The sequence below is a fragment of the Epinephelus fuscoguttatus genome, linkage group LG11, assembly GCF_011397635.1.
Source record: "Epinephelus fuscoguttatus linkage group LG11, E.fuscoguttatus.final_Chr_v1".
NCBI lineage: Eukaryota > Metazoa > Chordata > Actinopteri > Perciformes > Serranidae > Epinephelus > Epinephelus fuscoguttatus.
In genome coordinates, this window is record NC_064762.1 from 3,986,539 (window position 1) to 4,007,582 (window position 21,044).

The window sequence follows — 21,044 nt, forward strand, 5'->3', positions numbered from 1 at the left end:
ACTGTAAACTCACAGTCTGACCCAGTAATAATATGTTTGGTGATTTGCACTTGAAAAGACGTTGAGGTTAAAATACAGTAGATTTTAAAATGTTGCACATCTATTTGTATCTTGACTCAACAGCATTCAGTGACTTTATTTCAGCTACAAATGTAGTAAATGTAAAGACACTGAAATGCTGCACCATTGCTCACTCAGAAATATGAACATATAATCCCCAATATTAGGCTATAGGAGTTATGTTCCATCAGTGCGACCAGTGACATCAGTGATAGAGATCATTAGTCACTGATACTACGTGTCTAAAGCTTCATACCCATTTTTAACATTTAAATAATTAGACCTACACATTATGTGCAATAAACATTTGGGAGCTGCTCTGACAGACTGACAGTCTGATCCTTGTGCACAGTGTTATAAAAATAATAAATATAAAAAGGACAGAGGTTTGATTCTGAGCTGAGGGTGAATTCTCGCTGTGTAATATTTGAATGTAAAGACAAAAGCTGATGTCCAAAGAAATGACTGATGTGCATAAACTCAGTAACTTAAAACAGTCCTGAGTAACAAACTAATATCCAGCAGGATTTAGACTGTGACAGACGGTAAATCTGAGAGGGAGGGAGACAGAGAGAAACTCAGGGTTTATTGAAGAAAACCTGTCAGCGAGCAGGTTATGTTCACAGAGTCTGTTACCATGGTGACTGACTCAGAGTTTCAGTTACCTCTCTTTCTATCTATCTATATCTTTAATTATCATCAATTGAAGATATCTACATGGTCCTTTCTAGATATCTTGACTTAAGTTTCAGATAGTCAAAATGAAGTTGTAGATATCTTGAACTTGAATTATGACTAGTCAAAATTAAATTGTAGATATCTCAAACTGGAATTAGAGATATCCACAATTCATTTGCAGATATCCACAACTACACTGGAGATATCTATAATGAGAAACCCCATACACATGAATGGCAAAAGTAGTTTGAATCTTAATAGTCAAAACTGAATTACAGTTATCTGTAATTAGAATTTTGACTCAGCAAAATTATGTTGCAGATATCAGTAATGAATATCCAGTCTAGCTATTAAATGTTAAAACGGCTTGCCATAGGCTGTGGACCAGAATGACTCAAGTTCACACATCAACCAGCTGTTTTAAATCTGTAGGACTTAAAGATTATTTCTTATATTATCTGAGCCTTATTTTGCTGCAGCATACAAACATATTAGCTTCATGTGTAATGAACAATCAGTGGTCGTTCAACTAAATATTTGCATAGTGATCCAAACAGTTAAATTACTTTATTTGGATCAGAGAGCTTATGTGTCACATCCATCTGGAAAAAAAAATTAGATATACTATTAGGGGGTCCACCTGAAAATTTTAAATCTCCTGGCAGCCATTTATTTTTTTGTAGAAGGTATGTCAGCTATCAACATATCTATGAAATGCAGGCGTGTGTGTACACTTATCATATTATCATTATTTCATTTCATTTTTGTTGCTATCTGTATTTCACTTTTCTCTATCTAGTGTTAATCTTTTTATTTATGTACATGTGAAACTGTGAATGTATGTGTTTACTGTTTGCTCCATTATATTTGAAAATAAAAACGACCTTGATCAAAAAAATATTTACCATATTTGCCACTTTTTGGTGGTTAACGACTGAAAGTTTTAAAGAATTTTAGGCCAGAAAAGAAAATTATTTTCGTATTTTTATTGTACCATTGCTTCTCTCCTATAAATGAACCTCCCAAATTAGTACTGATCATTGCTCTTTATTAGCCATTGTTCAGAGGTGTTGTTGCATGCTACTTTAGAAGCAGTTTTGGGGAGCAGTGAACTATGTGTACTGTAAAATTTCACTTAATAGCCCGGCTATTATTTGCTTAAATCCCTGAAATCAACAGGCCTTTAATTCCTTTCACACAAAACTGTTAATCAGCAAAGATGGGAAATACAATCAAATTGTTTATTTAAACCAGTATGAATATTACTTCTCTAAAAAATCTGGCTACAGATAATATATCAATTATGAATCATTTATTTGATCTAGCGCCGACAGAGAGCATCAGAGAGTGAGTGAGTTATGACACCCAGCATGCCGACACAACACCACTTTATCCTGTTTAAACAAGACGCAGAACTTGGATTCATTAATTTGAGGCAGCCAACAACCCGGTTGTGCACACCCAAAGAACTGCTTGGCAACCAGACCAGGCTTCTGATTGAGACAGGCCTTTATTTGCCAGAATGTGTAGTCACACCAGGCTAGTAAAAGGGACTGGGCTTTGAAGTGTTAAAGTAATTAAACTAGTAGTTTAACTGTATGTTGCAGTAGCTTGCTGAAAGGTCAACTATTTGCATAATGATTGAAGTAGTTAAATTACTTTTTTTTTCTGTTTCATCATTTTCAACTATTGAAACTACAAACAATTTGAGCCATAACAGGAAATTAATTATTTTTATTTTACCATTGCCTCACTACTGTAATTGAACCCTCTCTGACCTCAATTAAACACAAGCAGCCTTGCTGTTTATTCTAAGCAGCTTTAGTTAACCAGACTAAATTCCTCCCTTGTGTAGCTTCACTATAGTTGAACTTCTTCCAGTGTGAAATTATTGGTGCCTCGCAAAGTTTTGAAGTAGGTTCCCCAACACTTTGAACAACACATAAAACTGAACCAGGGAACCATTTCAACACAATTTACTCAAATTACAGTGTCTTTATTCAAACTGTGAACCACACACTCAAACACCCTTGTTGTCATCTCTTCATCTTCAGCCACAAGAACTAAGGAGCAGTCAAGAGGGCAAAGTTCGTAGCAGCACAAATACTTTGGATGAAAATATATCTAGCACGTGTTGTTTCATCGTAACGCTTTATAGAAAATATCACGTGAGGTCCATATTATGTAAAACACTGTAATTTAGCTTTTATACCATTTGTGACCAGATAAAATTATCACTCCGACAATACAGTACAAAATGGTGACACTATACATCACACGCAGAACACCTTTGTCCCAACACTGGACAGTAGACAGAGGGATACACAGCACATTTAGAGGGACAAGTGTTATTTCACTTTTAACGGAGTAGCAGAGAAAGAGTGTGCTTTTCTTCTACTGTGGCATTTGTTCCATTTATATCTACTTTACAAGTATCTACACAATGCTCTGATAAACAGAACGAGCTACAGAACCACAGAGGACGATGATGGAAGACATTAGCGGTCACTGCTGTAGAGACAGAATCCCTGATCCTTCTGATATCTACTGTAGGTTTTAGGAAAAACATAACGGATCATGACAAAGGACTGACAGTAAGTAAATCGTACTTTAGGACATGAACAGGAGAAAACACGTACAAAATACAACAGCACCAGTCGTTGCATCCGCCCAGCTTATCTCCACTGTCTTCAAGTGAAATGTGGTTTTTTTGCATTTGTGTGTTTGTGCAGCGACGAGTCCAGGACGGTCAAAGTTTAAACGATCACCAACTAAAAATCCCCAGTGTGAATATTTCTCAGAAAAGGACATGTAACCTTTTTCTCCAATCCCCTCCTCGGGCTCCTTCTTAAGGCATATGAGAGGTCACTGAAGGATAACGAGGAGGATGTGCTGTCAGTTTAGCGTCCCATGGTTGGCATGGTAACAGCCGGGCTCGTCAGGGTGGCATCTTCAGCCTTCCACTGTGATGTCACAGTCTTGATCTGAGTGTAGAACTGGATGCCCTGGTGGTGAAGAGACAACTGCTGTGTCAGCTACAGAGTGCACGTAAACGTTTTGTTTATTCTGATGCAGAGAATTTTTATGATCCATCACGGGACAAACTGCTTCTGTTATTTACCTGCTTGCCATAGAAGTTGGTGTCTCCTCTGAACGAGCCTCTGGAGCCAGTGAAGGAGAACATGGGGAGGGGCACAGGGATGGGCACGTTCACACCAATCTGCACAAAAGCACACACACACATTGATACCTGCTGTCAGTGTCATTTGGCTGAGAGAAAACAGTTTGTTTCAAAGGTGTGACATCACTCTTGGCTTTTTCATTGCTGTTCTGTTGCCAGGGCAACAGTTCTGGTCCCTGTTTACTTCTTGTCAGCTACTGCATTAACAAACTCTCCAACAGGAAGCACAGTACAAAGGGATCCATTTACAATGTTTGTGTTGTCAAGTTCTAAAAGGTCTATAATGTATTTACATCTCTACACATAATACTACAGAATAAATGCACGACAGTGTCTTAGAGCCAATGTAAGTTTAAATAACTGCAGAGCTGGGCGGTGTGTCTGTTACAGGAAAAAAAAAATATTCTCTGAGATAAGAGTGGTATGCTTACAAGAAAAAAAAAGCTTGCAAATTTACAAGAAAAAACTCAAATATTTTGAGATTGTAAAGTCTTACATTTGTGAAATAAAGGGAAAAAAAAGTCCCAACTTTCCGAGAAAAAACTTTTTCTCTAAAGTTAAGTCAAGACAAAAACTCAAACTCTGGGATTTTAGTCACAAATTTAGGAGAAAAGTGCCTCGAGGGCTTTCTGCCAGAAAGTTATGTGACTTAGTCAGGGGTGATAGCAAAAAAAAAAAAAAATCCACATTTTTTTCAGGTTGAGGCATGAGGAATGGGTCGTCAACAATAATAATAATAGTAATAATTTTTTGCACCACCCATCACCCCTGCTTAGTAAAAAGAGCGACAGAGTCCACATCCAGAGAATTCTTAGTTTTTTTCTTGCAAATTCACGACTTCACAATCTCAGAGACTTTATAATTTCAAAAATTCAGAGGTTTTTTTCCAGAGTATTGCCCCCCTCACCCAGCTCCGCAGAAAAAAAAAACAAAACAGACTTTGACATATAGTTACTCGTTTTCTCATGCTTCTGCATGAGAAATGTTATTATACGTTTAAAACTGTACAAAGATTCCACTGGACCAAGATTTAATTATCACATATGATATCTGGGACAGTGTCAGACTGACCATGTGCTGATTGTGATGAAAGCTAATATTGGGAAAAAAGGCAATGTCTCCTTTTTTGTGAACAAGAATTGATCAAAAACTAGGTTACCATTTTATTCAAACCCGTCTTAAAACATCACATGGACACTGAAACAAGTGTACTTGTGATAATAATTCCTCTTATTCGTACTGGCTGGAAGAAAAAATCCCTTCCTGACATAACTTCAATGGAAGAGATGAAGAGGAATGATTAGAGCAAGTAAAAACCATCTCAATATACATATGGGCAACGTTTTAATAATGGAATTCAAACATTGTGAACATCTCCTTTAATGGCACAAAATCATTAGTGTGGAATACAAGATACAAGAGAGAAATCAGAAATCTGTTTCCCTTTCATGAATACTTTACAGCTCTGTTCCTTTGAACCGTCGTCGCTCCAATAAATATTCACACTTCACATGAACTCTCTGTCTATTTCCTGTTTCTGAAACAAAACACCTCCCACACAAAACTGTTTACTCATCAAAGTCTCACACAGGTGACTCACTGTGGACCAAAATAACACCAAAAGGTGCTCTGTGTTTTAATCCCTGACAGAAGAAGCTGTTGGACTCTTCAGTGTATGGTTTTCAAACTGACTAACAATCTCCGGTGTCTTTTTATTCAGCCCGGATGAAAGTGTCTCTCACCTGGCCGACGTCCACCTCGTGTGTGTATTTGCGCGCTGTGGCTCCATTAGTGGTGAAGATGGCGGTGCCGTTGCCGTAGGGGTTATTGTTGATTAAAGAAATGGCTTCGTCAAGACTCTCGGCCTCCAGGACGACCAGCACCGGTCCAAAGATCTCCTCTCTGTAGCACTTCATGGCCGGCTGGAACACAACAGCAGGGTGGTCACACCAGAGTTTCCACCAGCAATAAAAATCACCTACGACGAAAACTACACAAGGTATTATTATCATGATGTCGTGTCAACATGGAGAAGACTGGGAAGCTTTAGAATGCATTTAACACTGAAATCTTATAGCTCCTGTTACAAAAAGGCAAACTCATTATTATTTCATTTTCTCTAAAACTTGATAAATGTCACACTGGGACTGTGTATTTGATCACATCAGACTTTTGAGTAACTGGCGGCCATGTTGCTCCCTGTGCCAAATCTCACCGTAACACCGCTGAGGATGGTGGGTCCAACAAAGTTTCCATTTTCATATCCTTTGACGTTGACCTTTCTCCCGTCCAGCAGCAGCTTGGCGCCCTCATCCACCCCGCTCTGGATCAAAAACTCCACCCTGGCCTTGGCCTCAGGGGAGATCAGGGGACCCACATCTGCCCCAGGCTGATCACCTTCAGGATACAAACATTCATATAACATGTTCCCTTATAAAATAGGGCAGTGTCATGCTGCAATAGTTTATATGAAAATGCACAAGAAAGTGTTTTTTAGAAGTGTTTTTTTCATATCTGTCACTCCTGCGTCTTAAAGAACAGCTTCACACTAAACCCCCTGCATTTTTTAAAGCTTCAAGTCTATTTTTGATGTGTTTAGTGAAGCGTAATCTGCATAGACGTCAGTTTAAATCACACAAATATCCTGTGTTGAACTTATTGTATGTACCTACATTGCCTGATTAAGGATCCCAGTCTGTCTGTGAGCTTGCCTCTTAAACTAGGAGCAGGTTCCTCTCATTTGCTACAGCAGGCAGGGAAATAAAACGAATGAATCGATAGATAAAAAGTTCAGTTGATTTCTTCCCATGTAGCTGACATGAAAACTATTTCAGCTCTTTAAATTTCTGCAGTCCTTCAGCTTGATGAAGGCAGGTTAGCCAGCCGCTGTCCACTCAGCTCCCAAGGAGCTGCTGCTGACAGACGGCTGAGACTTGAACCCAGTTCAGACCAAAACTTCACAAGGAGAGGAGATGAAACTCGCAACTATTTGCAATATGTCGGTCTACAAGGTTCTGAAAACCTGTGAGTTTACACCAAAGTGACTAGACGAGATGGTGGAACATCACTATGGCAATATATATTCCGATTAGGCCAGCAGATGCCGATTGGCTGCTAACACAGGTGACGAGAGTTATGTTCTAAAACCAGCCATTGGCGACGAGACCAGCTGAGCGGCAGATGTCACCATCAGACTGCTTGAGTCGAGATGAGAGTGCCAGGTTCACACCGCTGCAACTTTTCTCTGCAATGTTCTAACAGGGTTTTGTCTTGTTGCAAATCTTTGGTCTGCACTTGGCTAAAGCCCAAGTCAGTGTGGACCGGACATCTCGCTTCCAATGGGTTCCCAGTAAGAACCGAAACTATTCAAAATGTTTTTGACAAGATAATTTTCTTTGTCTATACATAGTTACAGATGAAATTACCTGCGTTGACGCGCAGTGACTTGGAGCGCTCCACCAGCTCTGGGAGCCATTCGCGAGACTCCCCCACAAAGATAGCAGTGGATAGAGCCATACAGCGCTGACCAGCTGCTCCGAAGGCGGCGCCCACCAGCTGGTTAATGGTGTTCTCTTTGTTGGCATCAGGCATCACCACACCGTGGTTCTTGGCACCCTATCGTGGAAAATGTAGGACATCAGAGGCAGCACGGTGCTAATTACATACATTAGACACATCAGTGATTGACAGATAAGCACGGAGCTGTTGTTTTGGTAACAGAATATTTTGCTCTATACGGTGACAACAGGAATGTTGTTTAATGTGAGGGTTATCATGGAAAACAACAACTTGAGCCTGATGAGACTGATAGTCTCTGATAACAGCAGTACATTTATGCTGAGGACCTTAAAGCTGGGGTAGGCAGATTTATTTGATGTCATTGGGCATAAATCCCATAATGCCCTTTGAGCAGATTGTAATTCAGATGTCTGAGAGAAAACTAGACTTCTGAACCTCCTCTTGGCAAAATCAGAAAGCAAACCTGTGACGGCAGATTTGGCCAATCACAGGTCATTTCACAGAGTGCGGTCTTATTGGCTGTTCTACAAATGCAGATGCACGTCTCTTCAGTGAAAGCCTGATTCTATGGGCGGCGATTAGGGTTGCAAAGGTACACCGTGACACTGCATCTTGGCATGGAAATTGACAGTTCTCACACCTTATATATTTGCTTATCTACGGTATTGAAAGAAGGCAATCTTTTCCTTTTCAACTGTCTCACAAACTTTTTACACAAACTTCCATTCAAGAAATGGTTTCAAATTTCAATCATAATCAAGAGTTTGTTCAACTAAAAACCTGTTTTCATTCGTTTAGAGTGACCGTAACTGATAATAAGATCTGTGTAATATCATATGCTGTGATACTTTTTGATACAGTTATCGTACCATGAAAATCCCATATTGTTGCAACCCTACCAACAAACCTGCAATGAAAGCAGGTATTAAAATACTGGAAACTGTTACACCAAATTCTATGACCCATTTCCTAAGGGGTCGTACACATGCCGCATTTACACGCCCTCAAATTCATTGTTTACGAGCGCCTATATTTTAGGACCCGACAGCTGCGCCCTTTTACCCTGGAAATCCAGAGTCCTCGCGAGAGCACAATTTGAATTTGCTCATCGAGTCACTCTGGCAATCAGTAATGATGCTCATTACCCATGCTGTTGGAGCCGAGCTGCACCAATCACATCGGTGTATCTGATATAGGCAGGCCAGAGGCGGGCTAAACAGATGACGACAGCGCTGCGACGACGAAGTCCGGAATCAGTCAGTAAACATTGCAAGATGGCTACGGATGAACACCAGTTGTCTGAAACGGCTTTGGCCGCTACAATGAACGAGTTAGACTTGGCTTTTTCTCTAAAAGAGGAACAGAAGACGGCGCTCGAGTCTTTCCTTTGCAAGAAGGACGTTTTTGCTGTTTTGCTGACCGGATATGGGAAGAGTCTAATCTACCAGTTAGCTCCGCTGGTAGCTAAGCTCTGGATACGTCACCCCGTGAATTGTTCTGATTGGTCGTAGTGTTATCCAATTGCGTGCAGTGATATTTTCAAATGCATGCTTGGTGCCGCCCCTCGAGTTGGGCCATTTGCATTGCTCATAGCCAGACCCTAAATCTTTCTAGATTTGGGTCTGGATTTCCAGGCTAGCGCCCTTTGATAAACTGTGCTCAACTTTTGGAGCACTGCATGTCATGTGACGACTACTAACCAATCACAGCCAACAGATATCTTTTCCTTCTTCATAAATATCAGTCTGTGATAAATATGAAGACGTTAATCGTTTTAGTTTGGAGCTGCCAGAGCTTTACATCTGTCCAATGGACAATATTTTTGCCTCAATACACACTTACAAAACAAACGTTGGAAGAAGATCAGCTCTGCACTCTGATTTCTGATGAGTAGGCTACAATATGGTGCTGGTTATCGTCGCTTAGTAACCTCAGTCGCAACCTGCCTTCACGCCCTTGAAAGTTGGCACAGAGAAGGCACAAGAGTAACACCCAGTGCCCGACCTTGTGTTTTACAGGCGATTAAAGACGCAGCATGCGTGCAGCCCCTTAATCTTCACCCTAACCACTGAGCAACTCACAAAACACTATGATTTTAAAGGGAGTCTGGTTCTGGGTCACAGAATATGACAGGTCACAGATTTCAGAGTAACAGCAACAACTGCCTACACTGCAAGGCTACCTAAAAAAGGAAGACAGTCTCATCAGAAAGAGAGTCGGACAATAAACAAAATTGAAAAAACAAAACATGTCATTCAGTAAAGCATTTCAGAGATGAAGAGAAAATGTTGCTAATACTTTAGCCTACTGCTAACCGGAGCGAGCTTCAGCTTCAAGTTCACGTCTAAGTAGCTAATGTTAGCTAAAGCCTTGAATCAGTGTGTCCTCTGCCTCACTACCAGCTGCTACAGACCACCTCACCAGGAGGAGAACAGGCAGCAGCCCAAGAGACGGCCCCCCTGGTCAGCAGCAGCAGTGCTGGGAGACTGGACCGGTCCAACTCCCTGATTCTACTGATGCCATTACACAGTTTATACCCGCGCTGCTGCTGGCCCACCAAAGGTCGGGCCCTGGGGCCACTGCCAGCCCTCCCCCAGGCGAGGCAGTCCATAGCAGCAGGGAGCGAGGCAAAGGTAACTAGCTTATTCTCATCTCATCGAAGTCTGATAGACACAGAGAGCTGTGCAATAAATTTGGATTACATAGTTCAACATATGTGAAACACTGGGTTACTATATAAAGCACATGCACATGCCTGTGGTCGTCTGATGGGAGGTGTGTAGGACAGAGTGGGTAGAGCTTCAGGAGGAGGATGTATTTTTGTCCCCCTTCCCATTAAACTGCCTAGCCCAGCTTTAAAATGAGTCACACTGTGAGTCGTGGCGTACCATGTTGGACTGCACTCTCTTGCCGTTCTTGGACCCTCGCTCGTAGATGTACTCTCCAGCCGAGTTGGAGCCCACAAAGCTGATGGCTTTGATGGCGGGGTGGTCACAGATGAAGTTCACCGCTAAACAAAGATACAAACCGATACTGTTAATCCTCTCCTCCTAATCTGTGCTGCGGCCCTACGGCACAAAATAAGAGCAGAGAGGCCTCGAACACAGAGATTCAAATCCTCTCTCCTCAAACACTCGTGAATTACTTTACAGATATAATAAGCTGCACATAATATGGAAATTCTCCTATCTCCATATTGCCAGGGGGTGTATGATCAGTGTTTGAATCATCCTTGGACCTTCCCCCAATGGTTAGTACACGCACAGATTGTGTGTCTGAATGGAGACACACGCTCACCTGCATGCTGGCCGTGGATGATGTTGAGTGTACCATCTGGTGCTCCCGAGTCCTGGAGCAGTTTGGCCAGGAGCATGGTGCACCCTGGGACCCGTTCAGAGGGCTTCATCAGGTAGGTGTTGCCACACACCATGCCGATGGGGAACATCCACAAAGGAATCATGGCGGGGAAGTTAAAAGGGGCGATGCCGGCACACACGCCGATGGGCAGGCGGTAGGTGTAAGTGTCCATGTCCCTGGTGATGGAGGGTAATGTCTCCCCGAGCATGAGGGATGTAATGCTGCAGGCGTGCTCAACAACCTCTGTCGGAGTGAAGACGAGGATGAAGTTAACCAATAAGAGATAAACAGATCTGAGATACATAATGAGCTAATGGATGCTCCTCTGAAAATTGTAATAGGAATATTAGTTATTTAAGATGAGATAATTCAGTGTCAACATTACAATGCATTATGCACTTTGTACTTCTCTTACTTGAAGGGACAGTTCACCCCAAAAACCAAAAGCACATATCTTCAATGCTTTAAAAAACTCAACAGCAATGTCTCTTTCCAGAAATCATGACCCGATTACTCAAGATAATCCACAGATTTGTTGTGAGCAGTTTCTTGTAGGAACTATTTTCTTTCTACCGAACTACAGCCGCCGACTGTTTCACCACACAGAAGGAAGCGTGCATCTACTCAGGTGCAGCACATTCTCACTCCGACCTCGTCACATACTGACGTTTGATCATGGACTTTCCACGTCCACATACAACGTGCAAGGTACCCTGGGTGTGTTGGTTGTTGATGTTCTGGGACAGCATGTCAAGATCTGCCTTCCTTTTTCTCCGGAAATTTGACGTTTACATGCAGTCTCTTTCAAAATAAATGCACTATATCAGACTTTTGCTGGCTGCGTATCATGCCGACGTTAAAGGAAGCCTTTTTTTACTTAGTTTATGACATTACAAGTCACTGCTCAAGAGCCAGATTTAGACGACTTCAGAGTTAGACCAGGCTCATAGATGAGAGGCGTGTGCTTGTGAAGGCCCAAGTGCACTGACAGCACATGTTATGTAGTACAACCATTGTTTTAAAACATGCACCAAAAGCATTTTGAGGCGCATCAAACTGCTTTGACACTTCTACTCGGACCTTATTTTGATTTGGGAGCACCAAATGAGGACCCAGCAACAACAGTCAGTGAGGCGGAGAGGAGTGACGGAGACACAGAGAGGTGGAAATGTTAGTCTATTAGCATAGCTCAAAACTTCATGAACAGTTACACAACTGTAAATCTGCAATGCTCAACAGAAATACCTACCACTGCCCACAGCTATACTACTGTTGGTCTCAACCTCTGTGTTGTCACATGGAAGATACTAAAACTGAGAACAATAGAAGCTTTGACCCTTGGTGGATTCGCGAGCTTAACAGACCCTCGCCGTGTCAAAGTTAACTTGCGGCATAAGCCTTACAACAGCAATTAATTAACATGATACAGAGCTGTGATTAGCTGTGCTTTACGTGACAGTGACCCATATGGAGGAATACATAAAAGATAAAAAGAGGTAGCTGGTTCTCACTGGCTATACTACTCTTCTACTGCTGACCAACTGACCAGAGCAGCAGCACACCCTACAGTTGTTCTCCTGCCTTATGTAACACTAACAGAAATGTATGAGCTAGAAAATGAATAGGGGGTATCTGTAAAGCTGACAAAATTGTTCCTGCCTACTTCTAAATAGCAACCCTTTCCTGAAACACTGCTGCTTCTTTGATGTTGGGATTTAAGTTGTGGAGCCTGCAGTGCGCCATACGAGCATCTACTGGTGCTTCTAGTGTGTTTGGGCCTTACGTGCAAGATGTAAACATTAATGGCGAACACCTTGACTGAGCTGTAACGTCAGGTAGCTCAGTGGTGCTAGGTGAGCTGGCAGTAGATGCACGCTTCATTCTGTGCAATGATACAGTTGGTGGGTTTAGTTCAGTAGAAAGAAAACAGTTCCTACATGAAACTGCTCACAGCAAGGTCTGTGGATTATCTTGAGTAACCAGGTCATGATTTCTGTAAAGAGACATTGATGTTGAGTTTTTCAAATGTATTTTCTGAGCACCACAAGCCGAGTGACATCTAGTTCCATTAAACTGGAGAGAAGGCAGACATCTCTACGGCTGATATCTCACACACTATAACACTACAAAATGTGTATTTGTGAGTTTGGTGTACTGTCCCTTTAAGATTAAAACCTCTTAATTGATTTCTTTTCCCTGTGAGTGAACTGTAATAGAACTTGTGAAAACTTCAAGCACTATTGGTCCCAGTACTGTAGGAAATCTGGAACGCTGGCAGCACACCTGCAAATGGAGCCTGTCTTTCAGCTGATAACTTTAAAGTTAGTGTGCCAGAATAAATCGGGCGTCCCAGAACTGGGAGCTGAACCAAGTACAAGAAATACTTTGGCAGCACCGTCTTGTAATAACCAAAATATATCTCCCTTTATTTGCAAGTGTGCATGGCTCTTTTAATTTCTCAACAGGATTCTTGTCGATGCAAGTCTGCCGAAGTGAACAAGTGCACCTCAATGAGGGAACTGCATAATTTTCTTTTTATAGCATGCGACTAACAGCAGAGCCTGCAGAACGCTTTGCATAAAAACAAACTAGGTAGTCACACTTTAATATCAGGATGTGATGCTGCGGGGATACTGTCTCCCTAACCCTTGTTTTATAATTGGACGCTGTGAGAGCCTCTTGAAAAGTTTAAGCTCCTATATGTCAATATAGACAAAACACAACCCTTGCTCCATTATTAATTTAAAGTGAACGTCGCTTTCCTAGGAAGTGTCTGCTTACACGCAAATAATTGACACCCTGCAGCCACTTAGTATCAAACTTTCATCCAGGCGATGGTATAAAGGGAAGCCAAAGATACAGACTTTTCATCAGGAGACACAGATACTATAGACAACAGTTTCAACAGGGGAATTTGATCTGCACTATACATTTACCAGCACTCTCATCTAATCAGGATATCAAAACCCAATAGCATGCTGGGAAGTCTATGTCTTTACTTACGAAGTCCTCTAAATACGTCTCCCTCTGCATCAGCGAGGGTTTTGCCTTGCTCCAAGGTGATCAACTTCGCCAGCTCTTTCTGAAATGTTACAGAAATACAGCGCAACAATTAATTTAACACATCAGCGTGTCTACAGACCAAGTTAAATTTAAGACCAAGTTAAATTTAAGACTTTAAGACCTTTTTAATGCCAACTTATATGCATTTGTGACACACACTTTTAAGCACTCTTTCAAGATTAACACTCTGATGTCAGTTCAAAATGAACAGTAAGGAAAATTGACAATAATTTGGCGAGTTTAAGTTTGATGTGTTAAATGTAAAAAAAAAAACCAAAATCTCATCTCTGTCATAAATGCACTTTATAATGGCAGTTCTTTGGTCTGTCAATCAAATCTAAATTAAAGACAATTTAAGACTTTAAGGCCTTATTAAGATAACTTACTTTAAGACTTTTTAAAGGACCTGTAGACACCCTTTCCTTTCTTTCTTGCCATGTTGTGATCTTAAAGGAGACCTATGGTGTTTTCCCTTATTTTCTGTCATAAATATAAAATGATAATGTCGGAGGTTCATATTAAATGTGACAAAAGTTTCAAATGATAGGTGAACAGATGTAAAAGTAATCCCTGTGAGCGAAAACCTCTGGCTTCACACTGTTCTGAATACTCGGTTTCCAATGTGTTTGAGACAAGCTGCATCAGATCATGAAATTCTTTATATGTCATATGGGCAACTTTAAATGGTTACATAACATACGCACAATGCTACATGCTAATATCAGGTAAACATGTGATCCTGGTTACTGGCGTTTTTTACTTCTCCCCAGTTTTGGATCAGATTCCTGCTGGAACATGTCCAGTTGTGGTTAGAAGCTTTTATTGGTGACTTTTCTCAGTAGAAAAAGCAGCTACACTCTGTTACAGTCATTCCCCAGCTGTAACAACAGTGCAGAGACACAGTCCAGAAAATGCTGAGCAATCAAAGCAGACTGGGCTGAGAGACAGGCGCTGAGGCTACGTTCACATCACAAGCAAATGTGGCCCAAATCCAACTTTTTTTCTTGCTCTCATGTGACACAGACCAATCAGATCAGGGACACTTTCATACGTGCCCCTAAATTCAATACAGATCTGATCACTGGCCATGTGGCCACTGTAAGAACAGGCATATCAGAATTCATGTGTTTTCCCCCATACTGCCATGTTGTTTCTGTCTCATACTTCACTGTGCATGAGCAGATCACTCAACATGCAGTGTCAGAGAGGTACAGTGAAATTACAAAAGGCTGCTGTAGCTGTACCATTGCAGCAGCAGGTCGTCCCAGGAGCCAGCCAATAGACCTCTACCATCGCACGCTTTCTGACAGGACCAGACTGCCTACATGCAGTGACGGTGTCGTCAGAATCACTGTTTCCACCAAACACTTTCGGTGTGGTACCTTTGGAACCAGCAGTAACCCTTCAAACATGGTACCTAGACCCTCGGTCTGTTCAGACAGTCCTCTTAAATGTGGGCGGGGTTGTTGTCACTCACTGCTCCGTCCAGCACTCGCTGTATTTCCTCATCAGCGGTGACACAGATGGAAGTCTGCACCTGGTTTATCGTCCACAGAACGAGGCTGCACGCCCACATTTTCACAACAAAATAGAACAGGCTGCAGTGAGAGTCTCTCTCCATGGGATATTTAAAAATAGCAGCTTTGTGCATTTAGTCCTTCTCAGGCAAGCTCAGGGGTTTAGTGTTGCTGTAGCCCACAGGAAGTGAGGATTAGAATATATGACCTTCACATAATCTGGTCGAAATTCATATATATATAAACGCTTGAAAATCCACTCATTACTAAAAGCGTATCTCGTATAAAAACTAAAGTGATGGTCAAAGTTGTCACAGTGAAATTTAAGGTGTGCTGATGGATTCACATCATCAACTCATGCATTGAGTAACATTACAAGTTAACGTTCCACCTTAAAAGTTGCCGGCAGTCGGCCCAGTGAATGAAGTTATTTTTTCTCAGACTCCAGCTGCTGTGAGAGGCAGCAAAACATCCTTTCATTTTATAGTTACAGTTTACTATCTACTAGCTTTGGGTAGTGACTGAAAGAACGAGATCGCGAGTACAAGCGGCCAAAATGAGTTTCCTCCGCAGGGTGGCTGGGCTCAGCCTTAGAGATAGGGTGAGGAGCTCGGACATCCGGGAGGGACTCGGAGTGGAGCCCATTGAGGTGGTTTGGGCATCTGGGTGCTGGAGGGATCACATCACCCGGCTGGCCTGGGAACGCCTCTGGGTTCCCTCAGAAGAGCTGACGGAAGTGGCTGGGGAGAGGACTGTCAGGGCTTCTTTGCTGAGGCTGCTGCCCCCACGACCCGGACCCAGATAAGCGGAGGACAAGTATGAAAAGTACGAGTACGAGTTTACTAATAAAACTCTCCACAGTATGAACAGTGGTTACATGAGCCTCAAAACCAGACACAATTCAGCCCTGAGCAGAGTGACCGTCCTCTACTGACCAATCAGACTGCAGTGTTCACAGCTCCACCTTTTAGTACCAGCTCTGTGTGCTAGGTACCCCAACAGAGGGGGGACCAAACATGGGGACGCTAAGGAACGCTTCTGTTGGGACCATCCACAACTTTCACTGTGGAAATGGTGAACCGTAACATACCGCTCAGTGGAAACAGGGCTAATATGTTGCCCTGGACATCTTGAAGTTTTTGGAGGCACTGTCCCTCCGGGCAAGCCTTCACATCGTGGCCCACCCACTCATTACTCTTCTCCTGACTGCACCCACACTTCCCCCTCCACAGAACTACCAGCAATAGCTGCTAACAGAGCTAAAGCTATGGCATTTGTGTTCCTTTTTCTTCTTACCCTCATTCTCAACTTATGACAAACTGTCATCTGACCTCTGCAGCAAATCATTTGGGAGATGAACGCTTGCACCACTGTTTCATTTAGTTTTTCACAAATGCCCTTGTCTAACAAATGTTATGTATTTGTTCCAATGTGCAGGTGCATGACAGTGTTGGATGAATGTGAGGCCGTTCAGGGAAGAGATATGTTCACACCGATGTCAGATATGGGTCACTTCAAACATGAATGTGAACAGTCAGAACTGGGGAACAATTGAGCATTAAGCCCTGTAATGTGAACGTACCGTCGCCTAAAATAGAATCTACCGGGCAAAGGGTGAATACAAGTGCTCCAACAGACATTATGAGGAAAACAGAGTGTTTTTCGATCATTAAAGCATGTAAACATATTCTCGTAGAAACCTAAAACACAAATATAAACCTGAAAATGAGCACAGCAGGTGCTGAAAATGCCAACACATGAGTGAAAGATGAAACAATCAACCAATCATTGTCTTCGACAGACTCAAATGAGCAAGAGACAGATTCCCTTACAATGTTATCCTTGATGAGCTGCTGGTAGCGCAGGAAGATCTGCTGCCTGCTGAGGATGGAGGTCTCGGACCAGGACTGATAGGCTCTGGAGCAGGAGTCCACAGCTGCCAGCATCTCCTCCTGGGTAGCTTTGGGAACGCGTCCCACCACCTCATTAGTGGCCTGAGGAGGAGGAGGAGCAGGAGACAGTCGGTACAGACGAGTTGACTGAGAGCAGGGGAAGCCATTACTCTGTATTATGGCATTCACATTAATCCATCGATATTAACAACCACATGTTTGTTGTCTATCCTTTACAAGTTTGATATTTTATGTGATGAAAGCAGACGGCTGTTTCTGCATGCTGTAATCATCCATCACTGCCTTATTAGAGACTCATACTTGACAAGCTAAACTACAGCAGGGAAAGACTTTCGGAGGATATAAAACATGACGGGGCTTTGATTTCTTAGAAACTGAACAAATCAAGACTTATTTCCTCTCCCTAATGTTCATCAGGTACTACGACAGCACTGCGCTGGTTATTTGCAGCCGGCTCTAAGTAGAGATCTTGTTACCGCAGCCTCCTCGCAGGATGTATATAGTTCATCTATGAATACTTACAGGGTTGTGGATGTCGAGCCATTCAGAGCTGCTGGACTCAACGAACTTGCCATCAATGAACAGCTTGGTGGTGGGCTAGAGGATCAGAGAAGCATATGGTTAAATCCCCTCCTGTCTGGTTACATCATTACTAAGTTCATTAAGGACACACTGCAGTGTACATCCGTCATCACAACATACACAGAGAGTTCCTAAAGCACATGTTTAATATCTCTTTACTTCCTGTAGATTTATACTCTAATTCTAAGAAGGTTTTATATATATATAGTGTGTACACTGGAATGAAGTGCACTCAAATAACGAGTATGCATACTATCAAGACGCTTATTTTCGAGTGTGCTGTTACACTTTTGTCTCACAATTAATGTACAAAAGAAATACAAGAGCAAAGAACAGGATTATTTTGGATCATTGCTCTGTGGCAAACAAAAGTTTATGACACTTGCATGTTTTGTTCAGCGATATCGTCACAATCGAACCCCACTTTTTATGATTTTTAAGGCGTAAATGAAATCGCCAGAGATTAAAAGCTAACGTTAGGCTATAAGCAAACAACACTAGGATCAAATGACTTCAGCGTCACCACCACTAAGTTTCCAGCCTGTAACCAACAAATCCAACAGGTCCTGCTATGATGAGGTGAACAGAAAAAATGCAAAGTTAACTTGCTTGATTAACCAGTATTGTGAGGCACACCATATAGCTAATTTTGAAAGACAAGTCGTGTTCAGACCTTTGACATTCCTGTGGAAAACGGTCCAGCTGTGGATGCAGGTTGGTGCATGTGAGTCTCAAAATATGTATCCCACTGGCTAGCTAATTGCTGCCACTCTGCACTGTACTCATACAGCAGTTATCGCAGATACTGGGGCAGCATCATCATGAAAGCGTAGCGGCAAGCCTCTGGTTTCCCTGGTTGACACGGTTAGCTCTTTCAGCAACTGTTGTTGTTGCTGTTAGCTCTGTTAGCTGCTAGCCACCGGATCAGCCTCCATGTTGAGAGTGTGTGCAGACAATCTCTGAATGACTGGGTTAATTATAGTGTAGGCTGATGTAAAATGTTTCACCTCATACATATCTTGGTCACACTGAATTAGCAACCAAATGGAAGGGATCTTTGTCAAAATGTTTTGGCTAATCATATCAGCCAATATATCATTATCAAAACTACATTATGTTGGAAAAACAACGCAGTATCATTTGAGCTGTCATCTTTAAGGTGATCCAAGAACACAGCTTTCACGGATCATAAATATGAATTAAATTATTTCCATTTAACAAACTGCAAACATTCCAAAAAACATGGTGTTGCTTTGGTATTACTGGGTCAGGTGCAGGGGTGTAGCGCCAAATTCTGGGCCCTGTGCATATGTTGTCTATTTGGGCCCCCCACACTTTCTCTCCTGATCTATGTCTCCCTTACCTTATGATATTTTTTTTAACAAAGTCAGTTTGCATTCTTTGCCTTTACTTTCTTTCTTTTGGAACCCAAATCTCCTTTACACAAGGAAGGGCATAACAGTGTATGACGAGACGAAACCATTTTAGAACATTGCAAAGAAAAGTTGCAGCGGTGTGAACTGGCCGTCTGAGCTCGACTCAAGTCGGCTGATGGTGTCACCTGAAGCTCAGCTGGTCAAATTGCTGGAGGCTGGTTTTAGAACGTAAAGCACATCACCTATTTCAACAGCCAACTGGCTTGGTGTAAAGTCCGCTGGTCAAGTCACAATGCAACACACAGTGTGTTCCCTTGGTGCAGCAGGTGCTCTGTCCCTGCCGAGCCCTCCGTTTCCGTCCTCACAGTGTGCAGGTGTCGGATGGTGGGTCGCTGCTGCTGCTCACTGTATGTGCCTATGCCCCCATTATTTATATTATAGTGCCATATTTATTATGAATTCAGTCCATCTGATTCTAGTTTTGTGTCTGTTTTTCACCACTTCATCACTACTACAAATGCAGCTGTAGCCAGTATCTCACTATCACTATCCTTATTCATATTTTAAGAAGCTACAAATTATGTTCAGCCACAAAATAAACCTGAAAAGCTGCAAATCAGAACAGAAGTACAGACAGTTGTTGCATGGAGATGATACACCGTCTCATCTAGATGCATTGGTGTGAACCAGCAGGTTTTAGAACGTTGCAGAACAGCGTGTTGCAGGTAGTTGCATATTTCAACTTGTCTTGTTGTAAATCTTTGGTCTGAACTGGGCATTAGCTGCGTTTGGGGACAAATCTTTGTGCAGGGGTAGACGGGACCATCTTGTACCTTTAGGGGACAGGAGGGGCCTCAGAGAGCTTCAAATATTTTTTCATAACACAAAGGTCAAACTAAAATTTGGCCAATTTTAGTCATCTAGTTATGACACCTAATTACTCAGAGATAGAATTTGCAAAGAAAACCAAACTTTTCATTCTAGGCTTTTTGCAGATCCCTCTCCCATTGGGGCCCTGGCTAATCAGTCCCACTTGTCCCCCTGCTGAGACGCCCCTGGTCATGTGCGCCTAACAATGAAGATAGTAATCAATATTTAGTTAACTGCATAATGCATCAGGTTGACAGAAGCACAGACACCTCTCAAGCTGAACACGTAACAGTCATTCACTGCTGAGTTATAAAAGCAGGTGAGTGGGGGCTCTTACCACTGAGGAGGAGGAGGAGTAACACATGCGACCCAGCTGGAGGGGCGCCTGCAAGAATTACAACACCACAGTCAACTTTAATTCACGTCAAACTCATTGTCCAAAGTGCTGCACTGCCTGACTGCATTGTTCACATGATGCAAATAAAACCTACCCGGCTTAAATGGCACATAAATATTACATGTTTGCAAAGGAGGGGTGTGCAGCGTGTGTGTTAGGCAACGACTTTGCTAGCTAGCAGGTTGTTAGCTATTTTGGAGTTGAATGAGCGTCAAATATCAACCAAATGTTGCGCAAAACATGAGCGTGAGTGAGTTTTACCTTCTTGTTTAAAAGGGACCGGAGAATTGCTGCCATTGTGGAGTGTCTGGTGTGTGTGTTTCTGCTCCGGAGCCCTTCAACCGACCCAAAAGACACAGGGAGCAAAGAGAAGTTTAGCTAGCTGTGGTGAGGGGAGCACGGAGACAGGGGGAGGCTCTGCTGCGCTTTAAAACGATCTACAAAACGATGTCAGCGAAGCAGAGCGGCGAACTTGATTTGTAGATCTGTTGAAGCCGCGCGTGGCTGCATTCGCTGTTTCCGTTCGATGTG

At 42.4% G+C, this 21,044-nt stretch overlaps 2 protein-coding genes across 2 annotated transcripts in view; one reads left to right on the forward strand and one right to left on the reverse strand.

Annotated features, from left to right (window-relative positions):
• The window catches only part of LOC125897313 (vascular endothelial growth factor A-like), a 341,071-nt gene that overhangs the window by 77,974 nt on the left and 242,053 nt on the right, over nt 1-21,044 (forward strand). The gene's annotated exons all lie outside the window — the stretch shown is intronic.
• LOC125897282 (methylmalonate-semialdehyde dehydrogenase [acylating], mitochondrial-like) lies at nt 2,700-20,979 on the reverse strand. Its single transcript, XM_049590498.1, has 12 exons — nt 20,775-20,979; nt 20,454-20,501; nt 17,811-17,885; nt 17,208-17,369; nt 13,799-13,877; nt 10,736-11,038; nt 10,327-10,448; nt 7,345-7,534; nt 6,135-6,316; nt 5,662-5,841; nt 3,860-3,958; nt 2,700-3,743 (listed from the first exon to the last, which is right to left on the reverse strand). The coding sequence occupies exons 1-12, from the start codon at nt 20,808-20,810 to the stop codon at nt 3,639-3,641; spliced, it is 1,581 nt and encodes a 526-aa protein (XP_049446455.1). The 5' UTR covers nt 20,811-20,979; the 3' UTR covers nt 2,700-3,638.